Source organism: Nipponia nippon, unplaced genomic scaffold (genome assembly GCF_047370975.1).
Source record: "Nipponia nippon isolate SJK-2023a ecotype South Korea unplaced genomic scaffold, ASM4737097v1 scaffold_21, whole genome shotgun sequence".
NCBI lineage: Eukaryota > Metazoa > Chordata > Aves > Pelecaniformes > Threskiornithidae > Nipponia > Nipponia nippon.
In genome coordinates, this window is record NW_028262338.1 from 4,769,998 (window position 1) to 4,795,409 (window position 25,412).

Sequence of the window (25,412 nt, forward strand, 5' to 3'; positions counted from 1 at the left end):
GAGCTAATCCTAGGAGGACTGCGGATAGTATTCTGTTAAAGAGGCAAATGAGTTCTTGCCGTACAGAGCTAGTACGGGATGATTTGGGGTTCTGGTTGTTAGTCATGTTAACTGCTGTAGGTCTTTCATATAATATCTCTGAGCCTGAAAATCCTCTTTCCTGAGTTTCACCTGCTTTTTGAAATGAATGAGCACTGACTCTGAGTCTGTAGCAACAAACTACGCACGCAGGAATCCGCCATTCGACTCTGGGCGGTGTAGTGTGAAAAATTGTGGTAATTCACTCACAAGTAATACTGAAGAAGTGCAAGTACAGTCACCCAAATATCCACAGCAATTTTAAGTTGTAACTTCAATTCCAAATGAGCCCTAAATATTTGGTCTTAAAAAAAAAAAAAAAGTAGTTTTTCAGTTTGTAAAATGTAAACATAAATGAAAACATACCGCCCTTCCATCCCTGAAATCTTAAAATGAGAAGGAGTCATAGAAATTAAAATTGTTCTGTCAGTGTTTGTATATATAACCTTTTCTCTCCAAACATTCCTGCCTCGCTGCTCTTCCTGCTCCACGGCAAATGCCCAGGAAAGCACGCAGCCACAAGTGCCGCGCACTGGTTTCTTTCGAACTCTGATTCAGCGCCGAGTCGTGTTCCGCGGGACAGAGCGCGATCTGCCAGACCGCTTGCGGTCTGCGTCCCCCAGTTCTTCTGCACGTTGTCTGACACATCAGTCACTGCGAGCGTTCTACAAGTGGAACAGGGTTATTCATGCTTTCCTTTTTTCAATCCGATACGTTCCTGTTGTAAAGGATTGTGTTTCATAAAAAATGTAGCAATCTGTGCAATTTCTGCTAGAGATGTCATGGATGAGTGTGCTTACTATACACACTACCTTTTGTCCTAGCAGAATTCTAAGAACTTTTCTGAACATGAATCATTATTTTGTGCTACAGCCAGGATTTAATTGTTCCTGTGGTTGTCTTCTGTATTCTGAACACTCAGTTATATAGTCAGTTTTACTTACTTGCAAAATGCTATTCTGGGCATGTCTTAACTAGATAGAAGACTTTTATTTGTTTTCCCAACCTGGAGAGTCAGGGAGCAAAAGTCATGTCATAATTCTAAATATATGAGATGTCACTGCTTAATGAAAGCCTGAAAATGCCACACACATGTGATTTCCTCCTCTGTTGTGCTGGAAATTATGATCGGTTGAGGCAATCAGGATCAAATTTGAACTCTGTAAATTGTGTTCCTATAACTGATCCCAAAATACCTAAATACAATAATGAAAATGAGATTTCTATTTAAAATGTTGTGCATGGCTGTTTTACTTCCTCATACTAGAGTACAATAAAATTAAAATGTTTGGGGTTTGGGTTTTTTTTTTTTGGTTGGTTGGTTGGTTTGTTTTACCCAAGGGTATATATTAGCTCAAATGTATGTAAATGAATAAAATGAACCTAAAATCATTACTTATTTCATCAGTCAGCATGTACATAATACATGTCATAAAAACAAAACTGAAGGGGGTAACCGTTGGCAGTATGTGAGTAATTGAAGTATCTACCAGTTAGGTGAGAAACAAGGAGTTTGGCTTTTCTAAGAGCAACCCCAGTTTGCCGTGTCGAACTTGTATCCCAGGCAGTCAGGCTACGCCAGAGGAAGAACAAAAGTCGTTCTGGCAATTGAGAAATGGTGCACCCAGAGTATAGAGGCATCCGTGGACAAATGATAATTGCCATTTTTCTCTACTCTATTACTTATTAGACTGTCCTGTAGCTCATACCCTTCCCATTCTTCCTGCCTCCTGTATCGCCGTAGGTCTTTAAGGGAAGGAGAAATGCTCCTGAAGAACCTGGCTGCTGTTACTACAAGGTTTCTGTTAAATAAATCAATTGGAGATAAGATTAACTACAGAAATGCCTTTTTCTGGAGAACTTTTAGAAAGCCGATGGACCCTAGTGAAACGAGATGTATAATTAGCATAAAGAATTGGTGGAGGAAAGACAGAGTGCTTACATGGTTGCTTGATAAGAAATGTTTTTATTTGCTGATACGTGTCGGTGGGAGATCTGACGTCATTGCTCAAGATATGGAAATGAAATCTGAGATAACCTCTGTTCTGTAACATATTACAAAATGTGAGGTTGGAAGTACAGCATAGTGAAAGGAACACTATCCAGATGGCACCGTGGTGACAGGCTTTATATCAAAGACCAGCTGAGATACAATAAGAGCGGGCAAGAGAGGGCCTCTGAAAATCACTGGTGCCTGTTACAGATGTAATGTAACTCTCTTTATGGGGAGCATATATTTGCATAAATTCATTGATCAATGATTTTGCTAATCCTGCAGTATTCCAGGCATGTCCCAGAAAACTGATGAACATTTCTATCAATCCTCAGTGCAGATGCCTAATTATATTACATATTTAGAAAAGATGGATTTTTCCCCTCCTGGAGCAAATGTAGCACTTGAACGCTGTGCTCATTCTCCTTTCCTGCTCCCATTAGGTTGGAGGTTTTTTTCCCTTTAAGAATAGCCCGGAGCCGTGCAGGCTGCAGAACTTATCAAGATAAGAGCAGTGCCAGGCTAGAATTATTAGTTTCATGAATCACTGACCAATACGCTTTTTGAGGAAGGCCCAGTTTTATGGCTTGTGTAGTGTAAGGCCTTTATTGGTGCTGCAGTCACTGCTCCGAGAGACTCCAAAGTCAAAACTCCAGGAGACGCAGAGATTTCTGGCAAACCTTCTCACCCATGATATTAATTGTTTCATTTGCACGCTCTGCTCATCTTGTGACCTGCCCTCCCTCCCCTTTGACTAAGACAGTTTCTTCGTCAGTAGTATAAAGGCTGTAGAACAAGCATTTTGACTGTTGAAAGTCAAATGAATGTGAATGACTTAATCCAGAGGACACTCAACTGTATATTTAATGCAGACGTGCGGCTCAACACCTTAACCAACAGCTGAGCTGAAGACTGTGATGGGACTAAAACTCCTCACAGATGAAGTTGAGGTGATGACAGAGTTCTGAGGGAAAGTAACAAGTTCAAGGTAGATGAGTAGTCATTTTATGCCGTAATTTGCAATTCACTGTTTATGTGACTCCCCAAAGCAGCTGGATGACGATACTACAGTAGCGGGAGGTAATCCTGTCGGCATTAACAAGGCCTCTTTGGCTGGGGGAGGAGTCTGCATGCTTGTGCGGCACAGGTTTCCGTGATATCGATATCAAATATGCCAGGACATCCTCAGCCCTTCCGTGACACCATTGGGGGTCCTGAACTGGTGGTGAATGCGGGGACTCCTGCTTGCTCTGGGGTCAATCACCACAGCAGCAAAAACATGATGGTTTAAAAAAATGTTTCAAAACGCATAACGGTTACGTTCTTCTTTTTCTGTGGGCCATTAAAGGTATTGGTTATGACCTATAGGGGTATAAATGGTTTGTCTTTCACAGAGGTTGCTTTTGTCCCTCTACTGCGCTGGTAGGACAGCATAGACAAAGGCTCTGCGCTGTAGCCAGTCTTTATACGAGGGAGGACTCAAAAGCCTGGTTTCTCTAGAAAGAGAGAGTGAAATTATGATGGGAGGTCTGTATACTGGAATTGTTGATCTACCACTTCAAGCGTTGTGTCAAATATTTAATCTTAAACTGTAGCTGCTGGGATCGGGGTACTATGCAGTACTTACTATTAGCATTATCCAGTATATTTAGCTGGGACAATAACATCGTACCTATGGTAAATTAGAAATCAAAATAGTAACATGTAGATAGTTAGCTTGTAGATGAAGTAGATAATTACATCTGTACCTGAAAAAATGCATAGGTAGAGGCTGCTTCTGATCTAAAAATCAAATAGTGCCTTTTTTCCCCGCTGTTCACAAGGTTATGCATATAATGTAAGTATATATGATGAAAAGAGCATGTATGTTATTGTTAAATGAGGAAAAGTAATTTTTGAAACTTTAAAAAGAAAGGCATAGATTAGTGTAAATTAGACTTTCTTTATGTAGCATATCCAGCTATGTGTTTAAGAAAAAATAAAATATAAGAGCGGCATTAAGGATGGAAGTGTGAAACGATTTTAAAGTAATTTGGAGCCAAATAATCACAATTTCTATGTTAATTTAGTCATCATAAATGAGGCAATTTCATGTTAACTGGTTCGATACTTTTGAAATGGAATTACATTTCTTAATTTTCTGTTTTGGGGTGTATAATCCAAATACATTGTTTTAGTATGTACGAATGATGGATGGCCACACTTAGGATATCTGCAGACCCTTAGAAACAAATTTTAGAATGCTGTAAGGTCATCCAGAAACCTTTGCTGTGACATACCATGTTGCTCTCGGGTATTTTAGAGGTACCTCAGAAAATAGCTTGGTCAGTTGAAAGAGCATCAAATGAGGTGGCTACATAAAGCCATTGAAAGAAACAACGAACAATAGTGCCATTAATTTTTAAAAATTGCGTGCATCCCTCTTGTCTTCATGGTGCTAGGTGGTGTGAGATACCTGTGGTTTGCAAGTGCCAGACTGTGGCTGAGATTGGGATTTATGTGAGGGTAAAATAGAAGAGAACATTGTGGAAGGCAGGTTGATGGCTGTGGTAAAGAGATGTAGGAGCATATACTGAACAAGGTCTTTGTTCACCAGCCTGGGAATTTAGATTTGCTTTTGCATCTTTTGCCATTAGAATCTTAGATCGTGTCTCTCACCAAAAGTGCTTTTTTGGGAGAAGGGAGGGTGGGAAAGCAGATCTTGTTCATGGCTTTCAGCTTTGGACTTGGCTACCGTGATTGATAAATTGCCGCAATGCAGCATCTCTGCGACGATGCTTGGAGGCCGCTGAGAAGCCCCCGTTGGTGCAAAAGGAGGTTGCGGGCTGGGCGGGCTCTGGGGAGGGAGGTAGTCCACTCCGCGAGCACCCGAGCTTCTTACTGGCTCCTTGGGCAATTTCAGTGATGTCTTAAAAGGGTTGGGTCCATTTTATCTGCGAGACACCCCGTCTTCCCGTCCACGGCTAGGGCGTTAGAAATCAGGTGAGGCACTTCAGCTAATACTTCGGCTGAAACAGTTAGGACAGACCATCCACAATGGCAGTTATATTTTATTTTGTATGCACGCAAATATTACAGAGAAACAGCCATGTATGGAGAACGATTGACTCCTTTTATTTAGCTACTTTTTGCACTTGTAGAATATTCCTGAACAGATCACGAGTGCTTCAAATTTTTTTCTGTGTATATTTTATTTTGCACTTTTTCACTCTGTGGACTGAACGCAGATGAAACACTGTGAGTATTTGCTATCAAAATTGTTATGGTTTCTTAGCTGTATTGCATACGCATGCGTGAATACAAGCAGGTATTGCTGCTTCTCATGGGCAGGTGGTGTTTGGGAGAAATTTAAAAATGGGAAAGATAGATGTTTTTAAACATGTTTTTAAACATATTGACCTTTTTCTTGTGTGATGCACACAAGCGCTGTCTAATGTATTATTAAAAGAAAAACTCAATGTTTAATTCCTGATGGAAAGCAGATCCCTTTCCAGCTTCACCAAGAAACATGTAATTGCCCTTGTCTAGGAACTGCGTGTTGTCTTTGTTCTTTCAAGACATTTCTTTCCTCTCTAAATGTAACTTTTCCTTAACAACTGTTCGTACATGTAAGTCTAAATTCACAGAATGTGTATCTCATGCATTCCCTATTTCATTCATGTGGAATTATATTAATCTATTCGTAAGCCTTAATTTCCAGCATGTATGAATTGCAGGTAGGGGCATCACATACTGGTAGAATATAAAATTATTCCACAAATATGGTCTGTGTCTCTTGCATTTTAGGGAGGCACTTTTGGCAGTAAAGGCGAAGTTCCCTCTTTAAAAGATTTACTACTTTTCCTTCCGCTGCTGTTAATGGTTGAGAATTGCCTTTGCGGTTCCATGCCACACCACGCCCATGTTGCCGGAGCTATGAAAGAGCTCTTCCCGCTGCCCTCTCCCAGTGGGAATGCCAACGGCCTTGGGAGCTGAGACACCGGGCTGCTGAAATCAGAGGGGCTGCTCTGGCAAGAGGAATAAGGGGCATTATTTTGCCTGCAGGACCTGGTAGGTCTGCCATCGGAGGGAAAAAGGGAACCAGGGGTTCTGGCAGCCCGCTCTCCATGGATGCCAATCCCCTGCCTCCTAAAAGGCTTTTGTAAAACCCTTTGCTCTGACACCCAGACACTCGGGCTAAACTGCTGCGCCAGTGCCAGTTCTAGTCATTGTTACGTTTCTGCTTCCCAAGCAGCTGCCTGCCACATGCACGGGGTTTGCCAGCTCAGCCCGCCTTCGGTCCTAGCGGTCAGCGCGGGACTTGCAGGAACCCGCAGTGCCGCATTGCGGCAGTTGATGAAGTGGCAACAGGCTGGCACGGTGACTGTCCCAAAGAGATCGAATAGTGTCACATAGCTCCTTACAATGGATGCAGAAGTCCATTTTTTGTCACTTTCTCTAGCGCTGAAAAGACAACTAATTTCTGTCTTCCACTTGGAATGGCTTTTCTGTTCCTGGGCATGTTACACCGACAAGTATGAAAAGGCTATGTTCATTATGGTAGGGAAGTCTATCAAAATAGAGGCTTTTACCGTAAGGTTATAGCATTAAGGTTGCAGTGTACTTAGGATGGGACAAATGAAAACACGGTTTCGAAGAATGACACTGTTCCTTTCTGATCCAAATTTAATCAGTTTCTTTACAATTTCTTTTGGTGGAGTCCTGTAAGAAAACCATAGCACTCAGCTGACTGAATGCTGAAACCTTTTACCTTGGAAATCTTTGTCGTTAAATGCCTTCAGCCTGAACAAACAGCAAAAGTTGCTTGCTCCTTGAAAATATAGAGTTGGACTGTATTAATTTGAATTGGATTATGTTTATAAGACTGATTTAGCTTCAGAAAGGACTAAACGGCAGCAACTGTTCAGGCAGGAACCTGAGAAACAGTTTTATTTTGCTGAAGTACCGATGCGTCAAACTTAAGGTTTGTATGATCTGACTCTGTCTTCTTGATTCTTTTTCATCCTTTCCATAATACACGCTGGTGGGCTTTCAGACCTCGGTATGCCTTGAGAACCCAATCCAGTTTCCATTGATTTTGGCAGGAGTAGCACAGAATCCGTAAACTACACTACCTGACATGCATGCAGTTGGGTTACACCAAGAACTGTCTTCAGTATGAGAGATCTCTGTATAGCCTAAAAAAAAAAACGTATCCATATAAGAATTACTTCATATTAAAGTAATATAATTCTATTATTAATTTAATTATATGAATTCATTGAACACGAGATTTTCAAATGAACGTACAAAACAAAATTTAGGTGAGTTGAAATTGAATACAATAATGTTTTTGATCACTGTGCCTCCTGTGAAAATCTGCGCCTAAATAAATAGATTGCAGGGACTAGATTCACTCCCTGCTGCGAGCAGCAACAGGAATTGCACTGACTTCAGTGGGCATTGGTCTGGGTATTATGGTAATTGGACTTGTTCCCAGTGTTTCTAAGCAGTGATATCAGCCCTGGAAATTGGGTACAGTAGAGAAACATCAAAACCACCCTGACGATCTAAAACATTTATTCAGTGTTTGTAGAAATACTTGTCTTTCTCTGAGTCCAAATACTTACAGAAAATTATGGATGTAATTGGGAGTTAGAGCCACAGCAGTCGTTCCCAATACAGTGTACTGAAAAATGTGTAGCCTTTGGGCAAAGACTTGAGAAAATTTCTTGATTCAAAAAAAAGTAAAGGCAGTGTTTCTTGTGCCATTTTTGAGTTCAGAAAAATAACTCATTGGAGAATCCTTAATTTAAAAATAAAGCAGTGGCAGAATAATTTCAGCCTGCGTTCTTTTGTCTTTGCATCAATGCTTTTATAACTAACATTTCCATTCAGGCTGGATTGAATTTGTATTTTCTGCCTAGAACTAATGTCATTTAAAAGATTGAAAAGCTGATAGAAATTTTTCTTAAAAGCTTTTTCAACTCTCACCGGGCATAGGCATTAGAAAGAATTGGGGGGTGCAACTGGTACCTGTATTTTGTACAGCTAATAGAGGTGATTTGATTGTGTGGGAAAATAGATAGGTCTTTCTGTGTATAGAAAGAGGAGACTTCCTTAAGGGGAAGCAGTAACACGTTTCGTGTAAGACCATGTGAATGATATTCTTGGCTTAACATCTAACAAAGTCCACAACCTAAATGAACTGTGTACCCTCGTTCTCTGTATAACCTTTATTATATTTTATTTTACCTTAACTTGGCTTAGCTCATTTTATTTTATACTATTCAGTTATTCTGTTTTCTACTTTATTTTAATTTAGCATATTTTATTTATTTGTGTGTCGGTATAACTAAGTAAATTCAGGCATAATGATGCGTATGTGCACATACAACGTAAATGCAGGGCTAAAGATAACACTAGAAAGGTTTCAGCATCAGTCACCAGACATAAGTTATCAGAATCCTTAATTTTGTTCCCACTTGTATACATACGACACTACAATCTTTGATTGTACAGGCCCGTATGATTTTTTTTCTGGCCTCTTTACCCATTTGCGCTGATTCCTAGTCCCAATCTCTTTACCCAGATAGCTTGCCCAACCATTTTCTTAGCTGCGGGTCCTGTCTTTCCTCTCCTCTGCCCTTAGCCTCAGCTCCTGACCTCGCCAGTCCCAGAGACTCCAGCCAAGGCACAGCCAGTCCCTAGGGAGAGTTAATGCAGCAATTACAGGACTTAAGTTAATATGGCCTGAAGTTATCGCTATAGGCAAATGTGATCACCCTGATTCTTGCTGGGTGACAGAACGGGCATTTTAAAAAAAATAATTTGTTATTACAATAACCCAGTTTCCCCAAAGCCTGATGTTTTTGAAAGTAATCTCACTCCTTCGGGGGGAAAAAAAATCTGCCATAAGCATCTGGCCTTTGTAATAGCTTAAATAGTTAAAATCTGACAGTTATATGCAAATTAAAATCAGCCACAGAATGGGAAGAATCAGGCAATTGTAGCAGTAAACACTGCTGGCAGTTTTCTGCGTAATTCCATGCTAAGCTTATTTATTTTATTTTTTCATACACTTCTAAAAAGAACATTTTCTTTCCTCTGCATCCTTGAGAGTAGTCATATTTCTGATGAAGCTTCCCAAGTTAACAATGCTAGAGCCTCTCATGTTGCTGTAATGAGAACATTTGCGAACACATCGGCAAAAGACTAATACTAGAACAGAAACCACAAATTGGCAACTAGTTATTTTTATTTATTTCAGTGGATTTTATGTGTCACCTGGAGACTATTTAGAAGATTATTTTCCTTGGCTAACATTGCGTTTAAAATAGCACTTGTATAGCGCCAACTCATTTTAGAGTTGGGTAAAAATATTGAGACAAAAACTCAGCTGTTATTGCTTTTGCTGCTAATTCGAGGTGTCGGATCAGAGCTCTGCTGCTGTATGTCAGTGAATAAGGACCCTTGTGAGATCATTATGTTTTCTAACAGTTGAGAGTAATGGATTAATCAGTGCAGCATCAGTTGCTTTCATTACATGCCCACACGGTAGTTGTGGACTTCAACTTAAACGCTCTGTGGGGAGATGAAAGGATTGAGTACAAGAGGCACTCAGGACTCACCAAAACTCTGAAGAGATCCAGTTGAGTTTTGGACCTTGCTAACGAGCAAATCTTGGATGCCTTGAAAGTTGAGGGTGAGGACTGTGCTCAGTGCTGAGGGATAGAGTGCCAGAGCCATTTTGCTTTTTCATCAGAGGCCATGAGAAGCAGTAAATATTTAATTTAATGCAAATTCCTTCTGACCTGTGTGAAAAATAGCTCCTTACAGCTATTGAAAATAGAGCTCTTTTTACCCTACAATCTCAAAGTTAATTACAAACATTAATTATGGCAGTGTATAAAATTCAAGTCTTGGTTTTATTACTAAAAATAGGTTTAGATTTACTTTTTGGAAGTGGTAAAATGCCCCTGCTGTTAGTGGTATTAGGTGGTCCGTAGGGGCTGGAAGGGGTCTGCAGTTGTCACCGATTGTCCCACCCTGGGGCAGGACCGTCGAGCCCCATGCCATTCCTGCCAGGGATTCCTTCAGGCTTTTGTTACAGGCTTCTGCTGCTGGTGGCTGCACACTCTGTAACAGCTCTTTTCTGTATTTTTCCTGTTCTTATTCTAAGAAACATTTCCCCTATGTCTAATCAAAATTCCCCTTTCTGAAATTTAAACCTGTTACTGCTTTTCTTAGCCCTTGTTGAATACAGAGACCAGAGAATTTCTTTTCCCTTTGCAATGGCTTTTTACGTAGTTGGAGAAAGGTTTAAAAGTAAGTGGCCTGAATCTGCTAACATAGAGGTCTGAGGTTCTATCGCTGTTAGTGTTAAATGTTAGGGCGTGGTTTAGTGGTGGACTTGGCAGTGCTGGGCTAATGGTTGGACTTGATGATCTTGAAGGTCTTTTCCAACCTAAACGATTCTATGATTCTAAATTTTGCTGCTAATGCACCCAAATTCACGTTTCATCTCTAATATTTCAGACAGACACCAAGATCCTCTTCTTTATGTGCGTAAATACTGATGGAGATGTTTAATCTTGCATGGATTCAATAGTTCCAGTCCGTGTGTACGCTGTGAAAAGATTCCTTCCCATATTTTTATTTACCAACACTCCACCCCCCAAATCTTTGGGGTCTTGGAGGTGTCTTTCTGTCACTGCCAGGGCCAGCAGAGCTGCTCAATATTTTTTTGCATCAGTTCACCCACTTCTGAACAGAAATAACATTATCAAGAAAACTATTTACATGAGAGGTTTAATTGTGCTTTGAGATGCCTTGGTTAAGTCTTAATGAATTTTCCGGTCTCATTTACTGGCTGTATAGTTGCACTGGGGATAGGAAGCCTGGAAACCATGGCAGTTGTGGGAGAAGCAGTAATCGGGGAGTATGGCAGTAATTCACTCTTGGGAACGTTACAAGCCTGCAGATGCACCATTTGTAGCTATCCATTGCATGCACATAGATAATAATCTTGCATTAGGCCCAATTACATGGTGTTATGGACACACAACACACGGATTACATACACAGCCAACGAGCACACTGTGATAAAGCAGTGGTGTAATTGAAGGAGACAGAAGGAAATGTTAGACTTGTTAGCACTACTAGTGCTGCAGTGCCTGCTACGGCTGTTTCCCACCAGCCTTGCCCCTTTGCTTTTCTGCTCCGTATCAAAGTCTCACTTTCAAAATACAGGTTTATCACAGAGTGAGGTCACTCAGCACCTTGTTCTCTCCCCAGCGTGGTGAGAGAGATTTGAGCAGGAAAAGGAAATGAACATCGTTATTTAACTTAGAGCGAAGCCCATAGATGCACTGAAGCGTGTGCTGCCAAATGGGGACCGTTGTTTGCAGGATTCCTGCTATCAAATCCAGTATGTTAGAAGCCTGTAAAGAATCTCTAGTGCCCAAACGTAAAAGGCATTCAAAACCAGAAAGATAATACACGATCTGCCTTTTCAGATCTCTTTCTCCATTTACGTATCAGTAATTATTCTAAGACTATTTCTTTCTAACTGAGAATTCTGCAAATGCTGCAGTGTCCCGTGATCAGCCAAACGTGGCACAAAAGCAGCCTGGCGTGTATCAAAAACCTGAATGGCCAGCACACCAGACCTCTAGTAACTATGGTAGATGCTTATTAAGGCTTGGGGAAAAGTGTTAATCAAAAATTTAATCTACCATATAATTTCTCAATTTGATTAGCTGTTTGTGCTAATCAGCTGCAGAAATGGCATGTGAGAGAAAATCAGTCTCTGTTACTGTCAAAAAACAAAGGGAGTCTTCAGCATACATGTTCTCCCCTTCCCCTTTTCGTTTTAATCCATTCAGATTGTAAACAAGCAGCATCGCTGTGGGTGTTGTAGCGATGCGCAGCTAGTAATCTACGTGCGTTACGAAAATGCCTTGTACTTAGAAAAAAGGGCGTTGGCATAGTGGTTTTTCCTTTTGCCAATGATAAAATAGGATACCGTAACTACTTTTGAGCTGGGATGCAGGGGGTGGTATTGTCATCAAGCAGTGTTATGTGTTTAACAAAAAACCCAACCCTCCTACGTATTTTCCCACTTGAAATGTGGCTGGAAAACATTGAGTCAGTGACTATTTTACAGTGTATTTATTGAAGTGCTAATTGAAGGAATCAAATAGTTAATGTTTCAGATAATTCTGTTATGTTGTATAACTTTTTCTGACATTATTGCCAGAAGATTCTTTTGGTTCATGTCTAGTACTTCACTGGAACGGATCGGGTAGAGATACTGTAATGAAAGTAGTATTACTTCAGATGAATAAGTTACCAGGCATTCTAATATTCATTAGATGCTCTTAATTATATCATTAATTGAATTCCAAGTAAGAGAAACAAAATCTCTGTGTACTCTGTAATTTACAGAATTGCGAGTGTTTGACTATTGATCTGACAGCCTGGGATTTCTGCTCTCTGAATCAGTCCAAGGAACATGAAAGGATGCTTAGAGTTCCTGAGTTTTTAAAATAAAATACTTGTATTACTAGTAGGGTTCAAAATTTAAATCCTTTCTTTTTTTTTCCCCAAAGTATCTTCCATAAAAGTTGTGTGATTTCTTCTAGCATTAGGAGGACAACTTTCTTCTGATTCTCATCTAGTCCTGAACACCTGTATTCCTATTGAAGAGGGTGGAGAAAGGAGTAAAGAACAGTGCATAAATATTGTTTAAAAAAAACACACACACGACAGTCATTCCTACAGGTTAATGATTTTAATGTAATTACATTGAGTCTGGAATTAACAGCTCTTTGTCGGGACTACAGTGGTGTACATGAATTTGGAGTAAGTCAGAAGAGAACAGAAAGGCAACTGCACGTAGTTAAATTTGCACTAAAAGTTTGAGGAAGAAGGTAGGTAATGGTTTTCAAATAGTGACAGGATTGCAGAGTGAGCATTCTTTCCTTTAAAAAAATTCTGATTAGTAGGGGCTGCAAGTCTACTCTTCAGGAGGAGGAAAGCAGCTCCATGTGTGCCTCTGACCAGTTTCGGCAACTGGCAGAGGAGTGAGTGAGGAGAGCAGTTCCTCTGGGGTTGTAAATCGAAGTCAGTGGGACTATGACAGTTCATAGCGGTGGAGGATGTGCCACCTCGAAGACTGCTGATCCCACGTTATGCGTCTTCCAAGTAGTCCTTGGAGGATCCTTAGGACTGCTGCAGTCTGCTTCTGCTTAGCTTGCAAGATCTGACAAGGATCACGGCCCAAGGTGGGAAGTTTGCTGGCATAAATAATACTGCCTATAACCTCAGTTTCCTGATTCAGCATTTTGGATGTGAATAGTTTACAGGGAGAGGACTTCTAAATGAGAGGACAGTGCTTTATCCAGGGACAAGGGTATATTGGGTTCTGGAAGAGGTGGGAGGTATAAGGCTGGGGAGAACCCAGCAGAATACAAGTGTCCCCATATGATGTCGCAGGAGTCAGAAGATTCTGGAAGTTTTCTGTTTCTCACAGATTCCTGGTGTTTGTGCATCTGTTTCTATGGATTTGAATCTTAGTTTGATCAAAACGAGACTGGGGCCTTTGAGCAGCTAGCAGATGACTGGAGCAGAATTTATTTTCTCCCTTCATGTGTTAAAAATGCCACTGTATGGTGTGCTTACCCCTGTCGGCACACACGCTCTTGAAAATCATTGCTGATTTTCAAGGCTTCAAAGCTTCGCAGAATGCCTCTGGAGCACACCTCTACCTGAGCGTCCCCGTTCAAGAGCCGCAGAGCTCCTGCTGCGCGGGAGCTGTGTGCTCTGCACAACCAGAGCAGCAGGGTTAAATTCCTGCAGCTACACCTGGGCTGTAACGCAGACGGTTCACTCTCAGTTAGCGCCCTTTGCAGTGTTTGGCCTTCTTTGTTCTGAAATAATTGCTGTTATCGTAGATGCTTTATTGCCTTCATTATGGTTAACATTTAAATATCAATGAAATAGTATGCTACTAAGTCATCTGCGCAATAGCTATCTGCTAGAGTTATCCCTGAAATTTGTGTTTAAGGAGTATATTAATTCAGCACTGACTTAGGATTCTTAGAAGGAGGGTTATATATTTGTTGATGAATTATGGGAAACCTTTGCTTATTAGGGGCAAAACCTGAGCCACTCTCATCTGATATTTTGTGAGTAGAAATACGGTGTGACTGGAATAATATTTTGTCTGTTAAACAGAAATATTTTAAGAAATTTAAATATATTTTTGAATCATCAAACCAGACAGTAAAGGCTGACCTTTCCGGCCCCAGATGAAGAATTGCACTGGGAGACAGGGATGTGTTCTCTGCCCTCAGTTAGCGCAGGGGGAAGCTCGCTGTCACGTCCTGTTCTGCCTGAATCCAATCCACGTCCTTTTGAAATCAATAGGAAGTCTCCCTTGAATTCCTGTGGCTTCCATTGACTCCTGTAGTGCCATGCGTGACCTATTCAGACATCAGCTATGAATGTGATTGAATTTTTGTGAGCTGACTTTACATGTGGCTTTTATTTATCAGTGTATATCTAAAATCTTCCAACCGAACGCATAGCTCATTTTTGTGTAACAGGCAATGGAGGCAGAGGGTGAATTATATTTTTATGGTTACAGAAAAAAAATGGTGGTGTAATTAGAAATTCCATTTGTGAGCCCTGTTTGAACTTCTCAACATGCACGTGCAAACGCAAATAGAAAATAAATATAGATATTGAGGGGTGGGTGTGTTGATGTATATATGTATGCACCCTCATAAGAGGTTTTGTTCACTGTCTGAAATGGTTGTACGTGCTTCTTTTGGCTGACTGTCCACAAAAGACTGTGGTTTGCATCACTGGCTAAATAAGGTAATCAAGCAGTAGCAATTGTATGACAGAGAGGTTCATTTTGCACCGTACGAACTGCCACGGTGGGACATTTGTGTTGGCATCCTGACATTAGCAGGAATTCAAAGGCAGAGCTTTTCAGCCCTACAGAGGTAGACCGATACTCACTGTCTTCACTTCCAGCTCCGAAGCCACGGTATGGCGGTGGCATGTGCGGATCGTGATGCACAGCTGATGAACTGACATGGCTGATAGCTGTGAGAGCTTACTTTCAGGTTTACTTCTGAAGTTGTCAGTATTTCCCTCTTCATCTTATCCAGTAAATTTATAATAGACTGCGCTTTGAGTCTTTGCATATTGAGAAATTGAATACACAAACCTGTAATTTTGTACACCCATTGATCCCGATACTTAACTATGTGTTTCTTGCCAAATTTTTGGCAGCATCAAGTTTTCCAGAGGATCTGGAATGAATACTATATATTATACCATAAGCTGTGATGCACTGAGGCCTACAGCTCTTATCAGCCTGGTGTGTGAATGTGCGTGACTTGACTGACACAGATCTCTGGCAACAGATCTCACATGCAGATTCCAGATTTCCAAAACTTTGCTTTTACTGACATAACTCGCTCTGCTCACAGGTTTGGAAAGGAAGGGTAATTTTGCTCTGTTGGTGCAGCTTGCTGTCATGGGTCTGTCAGCCCCTAAGCTGGTTCCAGATCGATGGTGCATCCATCTGGTGCAGCACTATGCTGAAATACCAGCTTACGATCCTAATAACAAAGTGGTCGTGTTCTGTCCTGCTGGGATGCGGCGCAGCAGCAACGCGAACACGCTGGTGCCAGCGTCAGAGCCTGCTCGCACGCCGCTCCTGGGTGCGCCTGCGCGTAGCCGCGTTACCCCGCAACCTCCCGGCTTTGCCAGTGTGCGTATGTGTCTTCCCGTGTACCAGAAAAAGTCTTCGCAGGGTGTAAGCTAATGTAGCTTTAATCTGCTGATGCTGTAGATGATGGTTTTGCCAAGCAATTTCTAGGCAGAATTGTAAAAATGTTTTTAAATTGGCAGATGACCAAGAGGGCTAAAGAGTTCTGTAAAACTCTTCAAGAGCTTGTGATTAAATGTCCAATGTAAATACATAACATTGGAACAACTACGTCGTTCAGGGAAGGGTAATGTGCCTTTAGGTTGCTTCAGCAGGTATTTTCTTCAGCCCATACACAAACACGCAAAAGCGCTATCTCCTACCCAGGTGATTCTGTGGAGCGCTGTGCCCCGGTACAAAGCAGGGGTTGCTCCGTGCCGCGCTGCTCTGGGCACCGCACGTTTCATGTAGGCAGCTGCAGCCAGCAGCAGGACTGGCCACGCTGGGCCATGGCATCATCCCCGGCCCCATCAATTCTGATGACAAACTGGGCTACTGTATTTGCGGATTTGGTGCGCTTGGAGCATGACAATTACGCCCTGTTGGAGGGCTTCCCATTTCCTGTGCCATCTTGATAAACTTTATAGCTTCTAATTTGCTAGAGAGTCATTGATATAATTAGGAGCTACATAAATGGGAGCAGCACACTCAGCTGATGATAATCGAGTCAGTTCATTTCTCATAAGAAGCGCTGAGGGGGTCCCTACCAGCAGCTGAGATCATTTTCTCTTTAAGGTCTGCTTTGATAGAGCAGCAGAAATCCTTACACACCTGGGTCATGACATGTTTTATTACGGTCCGTTCCACTACCTGTATATTTTTTTCATAAGGAAACCAAAGAAAGGGTATCCATCCGTCCGTGTGTTTTCAAAAGGGCAATTTGAGCTGTCTGTCCATGTAAGCTGGCTGTGTTAACAAGCCTGGGAGAGTCAACAGCTCTCTTTGTGTGTGCGAGTGAGCGCTTTCAGTGCAAAGCTTTCACGCTGCGGTGTGCGAGTTTGATGTTCCTCCACTCAAGTTGTGTCAGGTTTTCAAGCAAAGCGGTGGCTTACCCAGAAAGTCTGAATCCGCTCTAGTAGTCGTTAAAAACTCATCTCCTCTGCTTCTTGGTACTCGGACGTGGTAAATAGTAACCTTCATCCATTCTTATGCAGCTGTTGGTTGCTTTGCCTTAACAACATCTTTCATGCTATGTCACAAATGGTCTGAGGTATCGGTCAGCATGTCTGACTGCTCACAGCCTGGCAGATTTATTACCAAGAGTTTTAGCAGCTTGTTTCTGTAAATAGTGTGTTGGTGACGAAATGTTAAGTAATTGATCAATCTATTATTCTCTTTTCTCTCTTTTTTTTTTTTTCCTCCTAACAGTACTCTCAACAATAACAACATCACCCGCATTCCTGTTACCAGTTTCAATCACATGCCAAAGATCAGGACTCTGTAAGTAATATCTTTTAATATTACAATAATAATAACGGTGTAAGCCAACTCTTTGGATATTTGTCGTCTTGTGATAATCATATTTCAGTCTCTTCCCGATGTGAACAATTCACCCTGCTCTCCCGAGGAAGACGACTACTGACCCTGTGAGGGCCATGGCGGGCCCAAGCAGGGCCTTGCGGCTGGGCTGAGCCACAGGGACACCCCACAGTGGGGGCAGCCCCCGGCTCCTCCGTGGGGACGGGGACAGCTGAGGCCAGGCCGGGACATCAGCCCATGGGTGGGGAGCAGCTCAGACGGGGCCCGTGGCCAGGCAGGGTGGGCTGGGGCAGGGGCTGGGAGCCCCGGGCTGGGCTGTGTTGGAGTCCTGGGCCACGGCAGGGCTGGGGGAGCCCGGGGAGCCCCTGGTGAGGCTGGGCAGGGTTGTGAAGGCGGCTGAAATCCTATTCCTTCTTTTCAAATTTCTGAAACAAGAAATTTTTTAAAGAACTTGAAAAAAGCTTCTTTTCCAGATACTTTCTGAAACAAAACATCACTGATTCTGATGCATTTTTTATAAAAGCTTCTCTTATGTCAAATCCATTTTTCTATAGCTGGGCACCATTCCGCTGAAAAAGCCCTGATCGACTTTAGTAGACCAGAATACAAAGACTGTGAAATTAGAGTGTGTGCCTTTGTATAATTTAGCCATAGCCTACCAAAAGCATTTGCTTTAAATAAATTATTCCTTTAAATTCCTTTAGGAAATACACAACTTCAGGAAAAGTCATGTTTAAACAAAGTCTCTCTGTTTTTTGCTTCAAAATCTTGAACTCAAATAAGATATATTTAGTACTAAAAGCAAAGAAAGGGAAATAGTAGCTAGCCTGAAAATTTCCTGTGGCACTGAAAAAATAAAATGCTTCAAGGATGTTATGTACACATGTGTAAAATCATATTAAATAAGTTAACAGAACTGAGGAAAAATGGCTCTTACTCGTGTCAATCTATGTAAGATAGCGTCTGATTTAAATTTACATTCTTCATTAAGTGGTGACATTCATAGATCTTAATAAGTAATTAAATGGAAATTAGATGTTTGTCTTTTAGAAGAGAATGGATAAAGAAGATAAAGGTGTAGGGTTAAGGTTCCTGGAGTTTTGCCTTTTCTCATTCAGTCACAGTGGTCCAGAAAATTTGCTTGGCTTCTTCAGATTAGTCAGTCTTGTCTGTTACCAGAGCTCAATGCCTTCTGCCACTTTCCTTTTAGTTTAATTTCGGAGATGGCTTTGTATATAGCTCCCTGGAGACTTACACTGACTAATCCCCCTCTGCTGTAATTAAGGGGGAAAAAAAAAGGAAAAAAAAAAGGGGGGGGGAAGGAAGTCATAAATAGGATTTATAAAGGGAAGCTTTTATATTGAATTCTGAGAGCCACATTTTATAGAACATGAATGCTGACCCACTCTAAAAGGATTTGCTGGAAATTTAATTTAGGGTCTACGGCTAAAAGGGCACCTTTGCAAACTTGCATTCGTATTCATTCACCTCATGTTCTGTAAAGGTAGTTTCATCAATATCAAGTGGCACGTTTCAGTCTCCAAAGACTGCCAAATAACACGCAGTACCCTTCTTAGCAGTTCAATATAGGAATTAAAAAATCCTGCGTAGACAGGTGGAAATACAGTAAAATGGTTTTGTTTTCTGTATTTCCTTCCATCTGTTTCAACAGAGGCAGAAAAGTCATCAAAATAGCAATTAATGGAAGATAAATACAGGAATCAAATAGCATTTCATAATTTCTTCTGCTGCTCCTTCATGTTGAAAATTCTTGCTCTATCCCCAAGTCATCTTAGCACTTTTCACAATTAATACTTTATTAATTATAAGTATTAATGAAACCAGTTTGTATACCTACATATTACTCAATATTTTCTGAACGTCATCTGTTCAGAGTTTAGGCTAATACTGATTTGATTAACTAAGTTTTCTGTAAAAGGATAGTACTACCCTAACAACTAGATACACCCCTCAGCACACGTAAAACTGTTTTTGTTCACGCATTTAAAATATTTATATAAAGATACTATTTGGGGGGAAACGTTAATATTCTCTCTAGTTTCCTGAGCTTTATTTCACTTGATAACCTGTTTTCTCCTGCATTAATATAAAACCTCAATGAACAGTTTGCACAAAAGGAGAAAGCTGTCTGAGGCGTAATGGCTGAATAAGGTCTACGATTTCATCTCTTGGTGGTTGATGCAAATTCAGCCCAAATGGATCATGAATGACGTTCCTTACAGTTTGGTGACTCGACTGTTTTCTTGGAAAAAGGTCATCAGTTTGTACACCTTCTCAAACAGCTTCACACTTTAGACGTGCTTTTTTCCCCCGAAGCTGTTGGAGGGAATCCTTGGTCTGAATGTTGCTTAAGTAGGGACAAGCCCTTTTTCCCACCCAGCTGAGGCCCAGTGGGGTGTGGATAGTCTTTTCTCTAGGTGTCTCTCTCACGCACTAGTGAGATCCATTAGCGGAACATTTGGGGCTGCTTGTGCCACCTCTGCATCTGCTGTGGTAGTTCTGTGGATAAATAGCTTTTTCTTCATGGCTCTCAAAACAAGCTGCTCATTTAAGAAGAGCAGAGAAGGCAAAATAAACAGTATATTCAACTTGAACATGATCTCTCAGGGAAGGAAAAAAAAAAAAAAGTGCTAGTAAGGTTTGAAGCACTTGAAGAATTCTTTAAAAAAAATCAGCTTTTCTGTGCTAACCTTTTTTATTTAACTGTCTTTTCTGTTGCTAAGTTTCATTGATCTTTTAGCCTTGATTGGAAGTGACAGGAATTAGTTTTTATTGATCTGCTTTCCTTTGCTGGAAACAGCTTTATTTATGTTAAGGCATGTCCCCCATACCTATTTGCTAAATGGTCAGTGTCCTGTTATCTCTGCATGTGTGAGTGACTGCTGAGATAAGTAATTGCATAATTTCTTTTAATTTTGTTACTTAAGGGTAAACCGAAAATGTACCAAATCACTTCAGTGCTTTTCACGTTCACAGGGAATTGGTGTATTATGCTATTGAAGTACTGTGAAAAGTCTTTTCGTGGCTGTATTCATTAATATAATTATCAAAAATATATTCTAATAGGCTGCTTTGTTAAGCTTGATAGACTCTCTGAATGGTCTCCTCTCAAAAGCAAACTGTAGAATACCCATGCAGAAAACCTGAACAAACGACAAGGCCGGGCTCTGCTGAGGCAGACGAGCTGGCGAAGAGGTGCCAGGCCGCACCCCTGAAACGGGAAAACCCAGAAATCAGCAATACAAATTTAGTGAGGGGAAAAAAACAACTCACAGAACTGGAAAGCTGCCCCTCTTGTGAAAATGTGGGTTTGTTACTCCTGCCTGCCTCCATCCATACAGGGGATGTGGGGAATGGCATGGGATGAGCTCTGCTTCAGCTCCTGAAGGAAGATGATTCTCAATATGGTTGTTGACTGCTGTGGGGGGAAGGGATGATACTTTGAGGATTTAAATGAAATGCTTATTCTCTAACTTAGAACAAAGTCTTACTTAGGATGGTTTCTGGCTAGGTGATATTTGTTCTTTTTTCTTTGTAAATGGATTTATTGGTTCTTTCAATCAGCAAAAAGTGTTCCAGGCAGATTAATGGCTCATAATAACAAAACATATTACTAGAAATCTAACTTACTGCAGTGTCAATTAAATAGCTTCATAATCCCTAAAAACAAGGTCTTCTAGCCATCCTTCTAAAACAATTATGTTTTACAGTGCTCCAGGAGACTAATGTCTTCCAGCTCTACAGGAATAACTCTTCAGTTCCAGATTTGTGGTCTTTTACTGTGGCTGCCCACCCCAGACATGCAAGTCTGGGGACTGTCAGCCCCGGCACCACTGCTGACCTGCGCTGCTGCGGTGCAGCATGAAGATCTCGCGGACAGACAGTTAATTTCTTTGGTGGATGGACAAGACTAAATCCTGCGTGCACCAATTGTGTGCTTTTTTTTAAATGTAATGCCTGTAATATTAGTGAATAATGCTTCGTCTCACCATTTCTGACAGGATTTTCAATCTGTTTTATCATTTGAGATTTGATATAACACTGCAAATGTATGACTCGTTACAAGGAATGAAATAATTAATGTCCTGGGCTTTTGTTTTGACCTAAAGTTTGGTAGCTATTAAAATTACCAGATTCGCTCCCTGAACGCATCATCATTTTGCAGACTTCCCCCCGCAATGTGATAATGCTTCTGCACGTCTCTAGGGCCAGGCGAGAAGCAGGCTGGGAGGGCAGCTGTGTGGCTAGATCCTCCGTTACAAAGAACGGCCCCGGCGTCGCTGTGTGTCGTGACCCTGTCGTGGTCCCCTTCTTCATCACAAGTTGAAAACTCCTGTCTAGAACCTGCATACTCATGTTAAACTGCCACTGTAAAAAGAGCATTAGTGAATTTGTACAGGCAAGACAGGACCATACAAGGTATCAATAGCCTCTGGTGTGTGGGGTCAGTCTGTTTGTCTGTCTCTCTCGCTGTCTCTCCCCCCCCTCCCCAAAGAAGAGAGAAGAGGGAAGAATCGCCTATCATCCTGTTTTTCAGCCTGGTCCTCGTGTTTATACAATCCATCTTTTGAATTCGCTCAAAGATACCTCATCCATGCAGTTACTTCTGATATGAAATCACAGGCAAAGTGATTACTTGGAGGAATCTGAAATCCTGCATGTTCTTTTCTCTATAATGGCCAGCTCATGATTACATGTAGGCAGATAATTATTTAGCTTCATTCTTCCAGGACGTTATAAATAATAGCACTAATTTATATGTGGACATTTGTATATTATATGGCAATGTAGGCCTGACTCAGCTGTAACCAATAACCTGCAATGATCCTGCTTAAATTGCGGTGAAGAGCCAGACAGCCTTGTACTTGATTGCTCTGGTTTGTGTCTTCTGTTCAAAAAACTGCTAATAACCGGAGGGTTTTCTGTCTTTCGTAGGCGGCTTCACTCCAACTTCCTGCACTGCGACTGCCACCTGGCCTGGCTGTCTGACTGGCTGCGGCAGAGGCGCACCATCGGGCAGTTCACCTTCTGCTTGGCACCTGTCAGCCTGCGGGGTTTTCTTGTGGCGGAGGTGCAGAAGAAGGACTTCGTCTGCTCTGGTAATGGTGCCAATTATTCATTTATCTATCAGCTCATGGTTTTGTATTGATAGTCACATAAAAACAGTGAGTGGAAAATTACTGCGTTGTGTTTGAATGCCATTCTGTAGCAGTCCTGTTTGTTTTTATCATTGCTAAACTGTGTGGGAGTAGATCAAATTGTTATTTTTTTCAGCTTTGTAAGAATTACTGGATTCCAGTTAACATTTCAGTTCTCAAATTATTTTTTCTACTTTAGCATTGCCAATGATATCAACATAAGAAATCAATTAGGTGTGGATAATTTGGTATTTCTCAAGGGAAGAGCTCTATAGCTGACTGCAATACGAAAGAAAGGAAATAGAAAATGCTAATCTGAGACTGTTGATAAATGATTGGACTACAGAACGTGAGGAGCAGATTTTATCCCAGGGACCGAAACAGGATTCTTAGGGAGCCAATGCACTTCGCTGTTCCACAAGTTTCCACACTGATAAATGAGGCTGATGATACATGGCCAACTCGGAAACCGTGTGTCTATATGTTGGGCCTATTCATCAAGTCTCTGGAACTGCACTTGGCTCTTTTGTGACAGAAATGCATTTTCTTAAGAAGAAAAAGAAAGAAAGAAAAAAAGAGAGAAATCTCTGAATTTGGCTGAAAGGAAGAGATCTGGCAGAGGAGAGGCATGGCAGTGTGTATGCTGTGAAAAAAAAACAAAGGAAGATACCAGACACAAGTTTGGAGATAGTTTTGCAGGCCAAATGGTAAGGAACACGGGGAGCTTGTTATGAAGCCGATGTGAGTCCTAATCGTGATAGACTGTGAGTCTTGTGGCACTGTGTTCTTTATCTCTCACAGCCTGTGAACCCTAAAGCTTTATCTCCTTGATACATGTGTTGGCTGATGGAAATACAGTACAAGTGCTCGTGCTAGAAATGTTTTTAGGAATGCCTTTTTTCTGTAGTTTCATTTACATGTGACAAAGAAAGAGAGAACGGTTGTACTTAGAGAAGGAGGGTTTGATCCCCTTAACTATAGCATGGATGGTAAATCAATGCCCAGCCCTGGAGGTGTGCAGGAGGTGTTATGGGCACGTGGAAAATGAAGGTGTGCACTACTGATTTTTGTGACATGATTTTCAAGAGTGCTGAGCAGCTTCTGCGTGGTTGTGGACATTTGATGGTGCCCAGAATGTCTGATAAATTACATCAAAAGTTTAACAAAAAGAAAAGTTTAGAAATCTAACAGTCTTGGGAAAGGAAGGATAAAAGAAATGAATAAATGAATTAAGCTATTAGCAGAATCTAATTTTACCAAAGAGGTAACCACAGCATTTTTTTTCTTATGAAATGAAGTTTCAGATGGGGCATGAGTTCAGCTATTTGGATTTATGATATAGTGAAGTGAAGGAAAAAGAGTTGTTTAAATCAGAAGAGTTAATAATTGCTTGAATGAGAAATGTGGTGTGGACAGAGCTCATCTAAATGGAGATTTCTGTGCAGACTGTGACTTCCAAAAGAGAAAAGGTTTTTAACAGTTGCCTGTTGGACCAAGAACATATAAGAGAACTCTCAAGATTGGCCTGGTTTTTTGTTGTTTGTTTTTTTTTTTTAGAAACGTGAATTCATAAAAGTTAAAGGAAAGAAGCTTCCAGTGAGACAGTCCATCGACTGTATTCCCTAACCCTCATTTGGGAAAAGAAATATACTGAAAAAGAAATAAATTTGAAGAGCTCATTTTAGTGGAGGATTTAGCAGAGAACTCAGCTTAGTACGTGCTAGTTCAACAAAAACCTGCATGGACAGCTAGTTTGAAGAGGATATAAAGCTTCCCTGCTCCTTATTACAGCTCTTATTCCTGATTTTATGGCATAATTTGTTCGTGTTTGACTATGAAGTCAAACTAGGACAGGAGGTGAATAGTGAACTGAACTTGTCCCTCTGCAAAGGAATTTTATACAATTTCAGCTTATATGAGTCACTGTAACTAGCCTCAAGCTGGCAGTGAAAGCTGCCTTTGCATCATAGTTATGAAGAGCTGAAATACAGTGTAGTGAACTACTCCGTTAAGTATAGGCTCAGCATTTCAAGCACTTGTGTTTTTATGGCAGTGGGAATATCATCACAGCAAAAGAAAACCCAGCTTTTCTTCCACTGTAAAACGGGCTTCATCAGAGCATTCCAGTTCAAAACGTGTGCTGGTGCATGCTTCAAAGCAGAAAGAGTAGAATCAAATAATTTGGGGAAAGAAGAAAAACATCCTTGAAAAACTGAATTCTGGTTATTCTTTGAACCCTAGGCAAAAATAGGATTTTTTATAATTTTATGACAAATGTTCCTTTGGAAACAAATTTTGAATGCTACATACTAAGGAATAGCCTAAGTTGGAGAAGAAAAAATGAAACACTGACAGAGAAGTGCCATAACTGGAACCCAAATTGCTTGATTCCTTCCGGATACTATGCTACCAGTCCTGTACAGGAACGTTTATAAGCATTAGGTGCAAAGTCTCTCGAGATAATGTTGCTGGAGTCAGAGTTATGTGCACGTATATCTGTGTAAACTGAGTCCTACCTGTGTAAATTGAGAGTCAGTCTTTTAAAAATGTTGTTCAGCTTGTGCACATAAATTATAAAAATGCTAATTCAAATGGCACTTGTAGGCAAATTGTGAGCAGCAGAAAAGCTACTCCAGGTCTCACTTGTTCATGCCCGTGAGCATTTGGCTCAGAACTGTAGGTAAATGTGTAGGATTAAATAGCGCGCAGTTGCCTGTAGGTAGGTTTGCAAGTATGTCTAATTGGATTTGTGTTACCGAGGAGGCAGGGGAAAGATCATTAACAGAACCGAGCAGGGTTGGGACTAGGTGGCCCCTCACCATCGGGGGAGAGCGCTGAGTACTGCTGGCAGGCCTGTCACCCACCAGAGCCTTCTGGCTGGCTTCTTCGGCAAGCTGTCCCCTCCTCGTAGGAGAGTCTCTCTTCCAGAGCCACC

At 41.2% G+C, this 25,412-nt stretch overlaps 1 protein-coding gene across 2 annotated transcripts in view; it reads left to right on the plus strand.

Annotated features, from left to right (window-relative positions):
- Positions 1–25,412, plus strand: part of SLIT3 (slit guidance ligand 3) — a 601,195-nt gene that overhangs the window by 376,152 nt on the left and 199,631 nt on the right. For both annotated transcript variants that reach the window (XM_087759961.1, XM_087759962.1), the window contains 2 exons: positions 17,208–17,279; positions 22,275–22,438. In XM_087759961.1, coding sequence (XP_087616087.1) covers positions 17,208–17,279; positions 22,275–22,438 — 236 coding nt within the window. The remainder of the gene's footprint in view (positions 1–17,207; positions 17,280–22,274; positions 22,439–25,412) is intronic.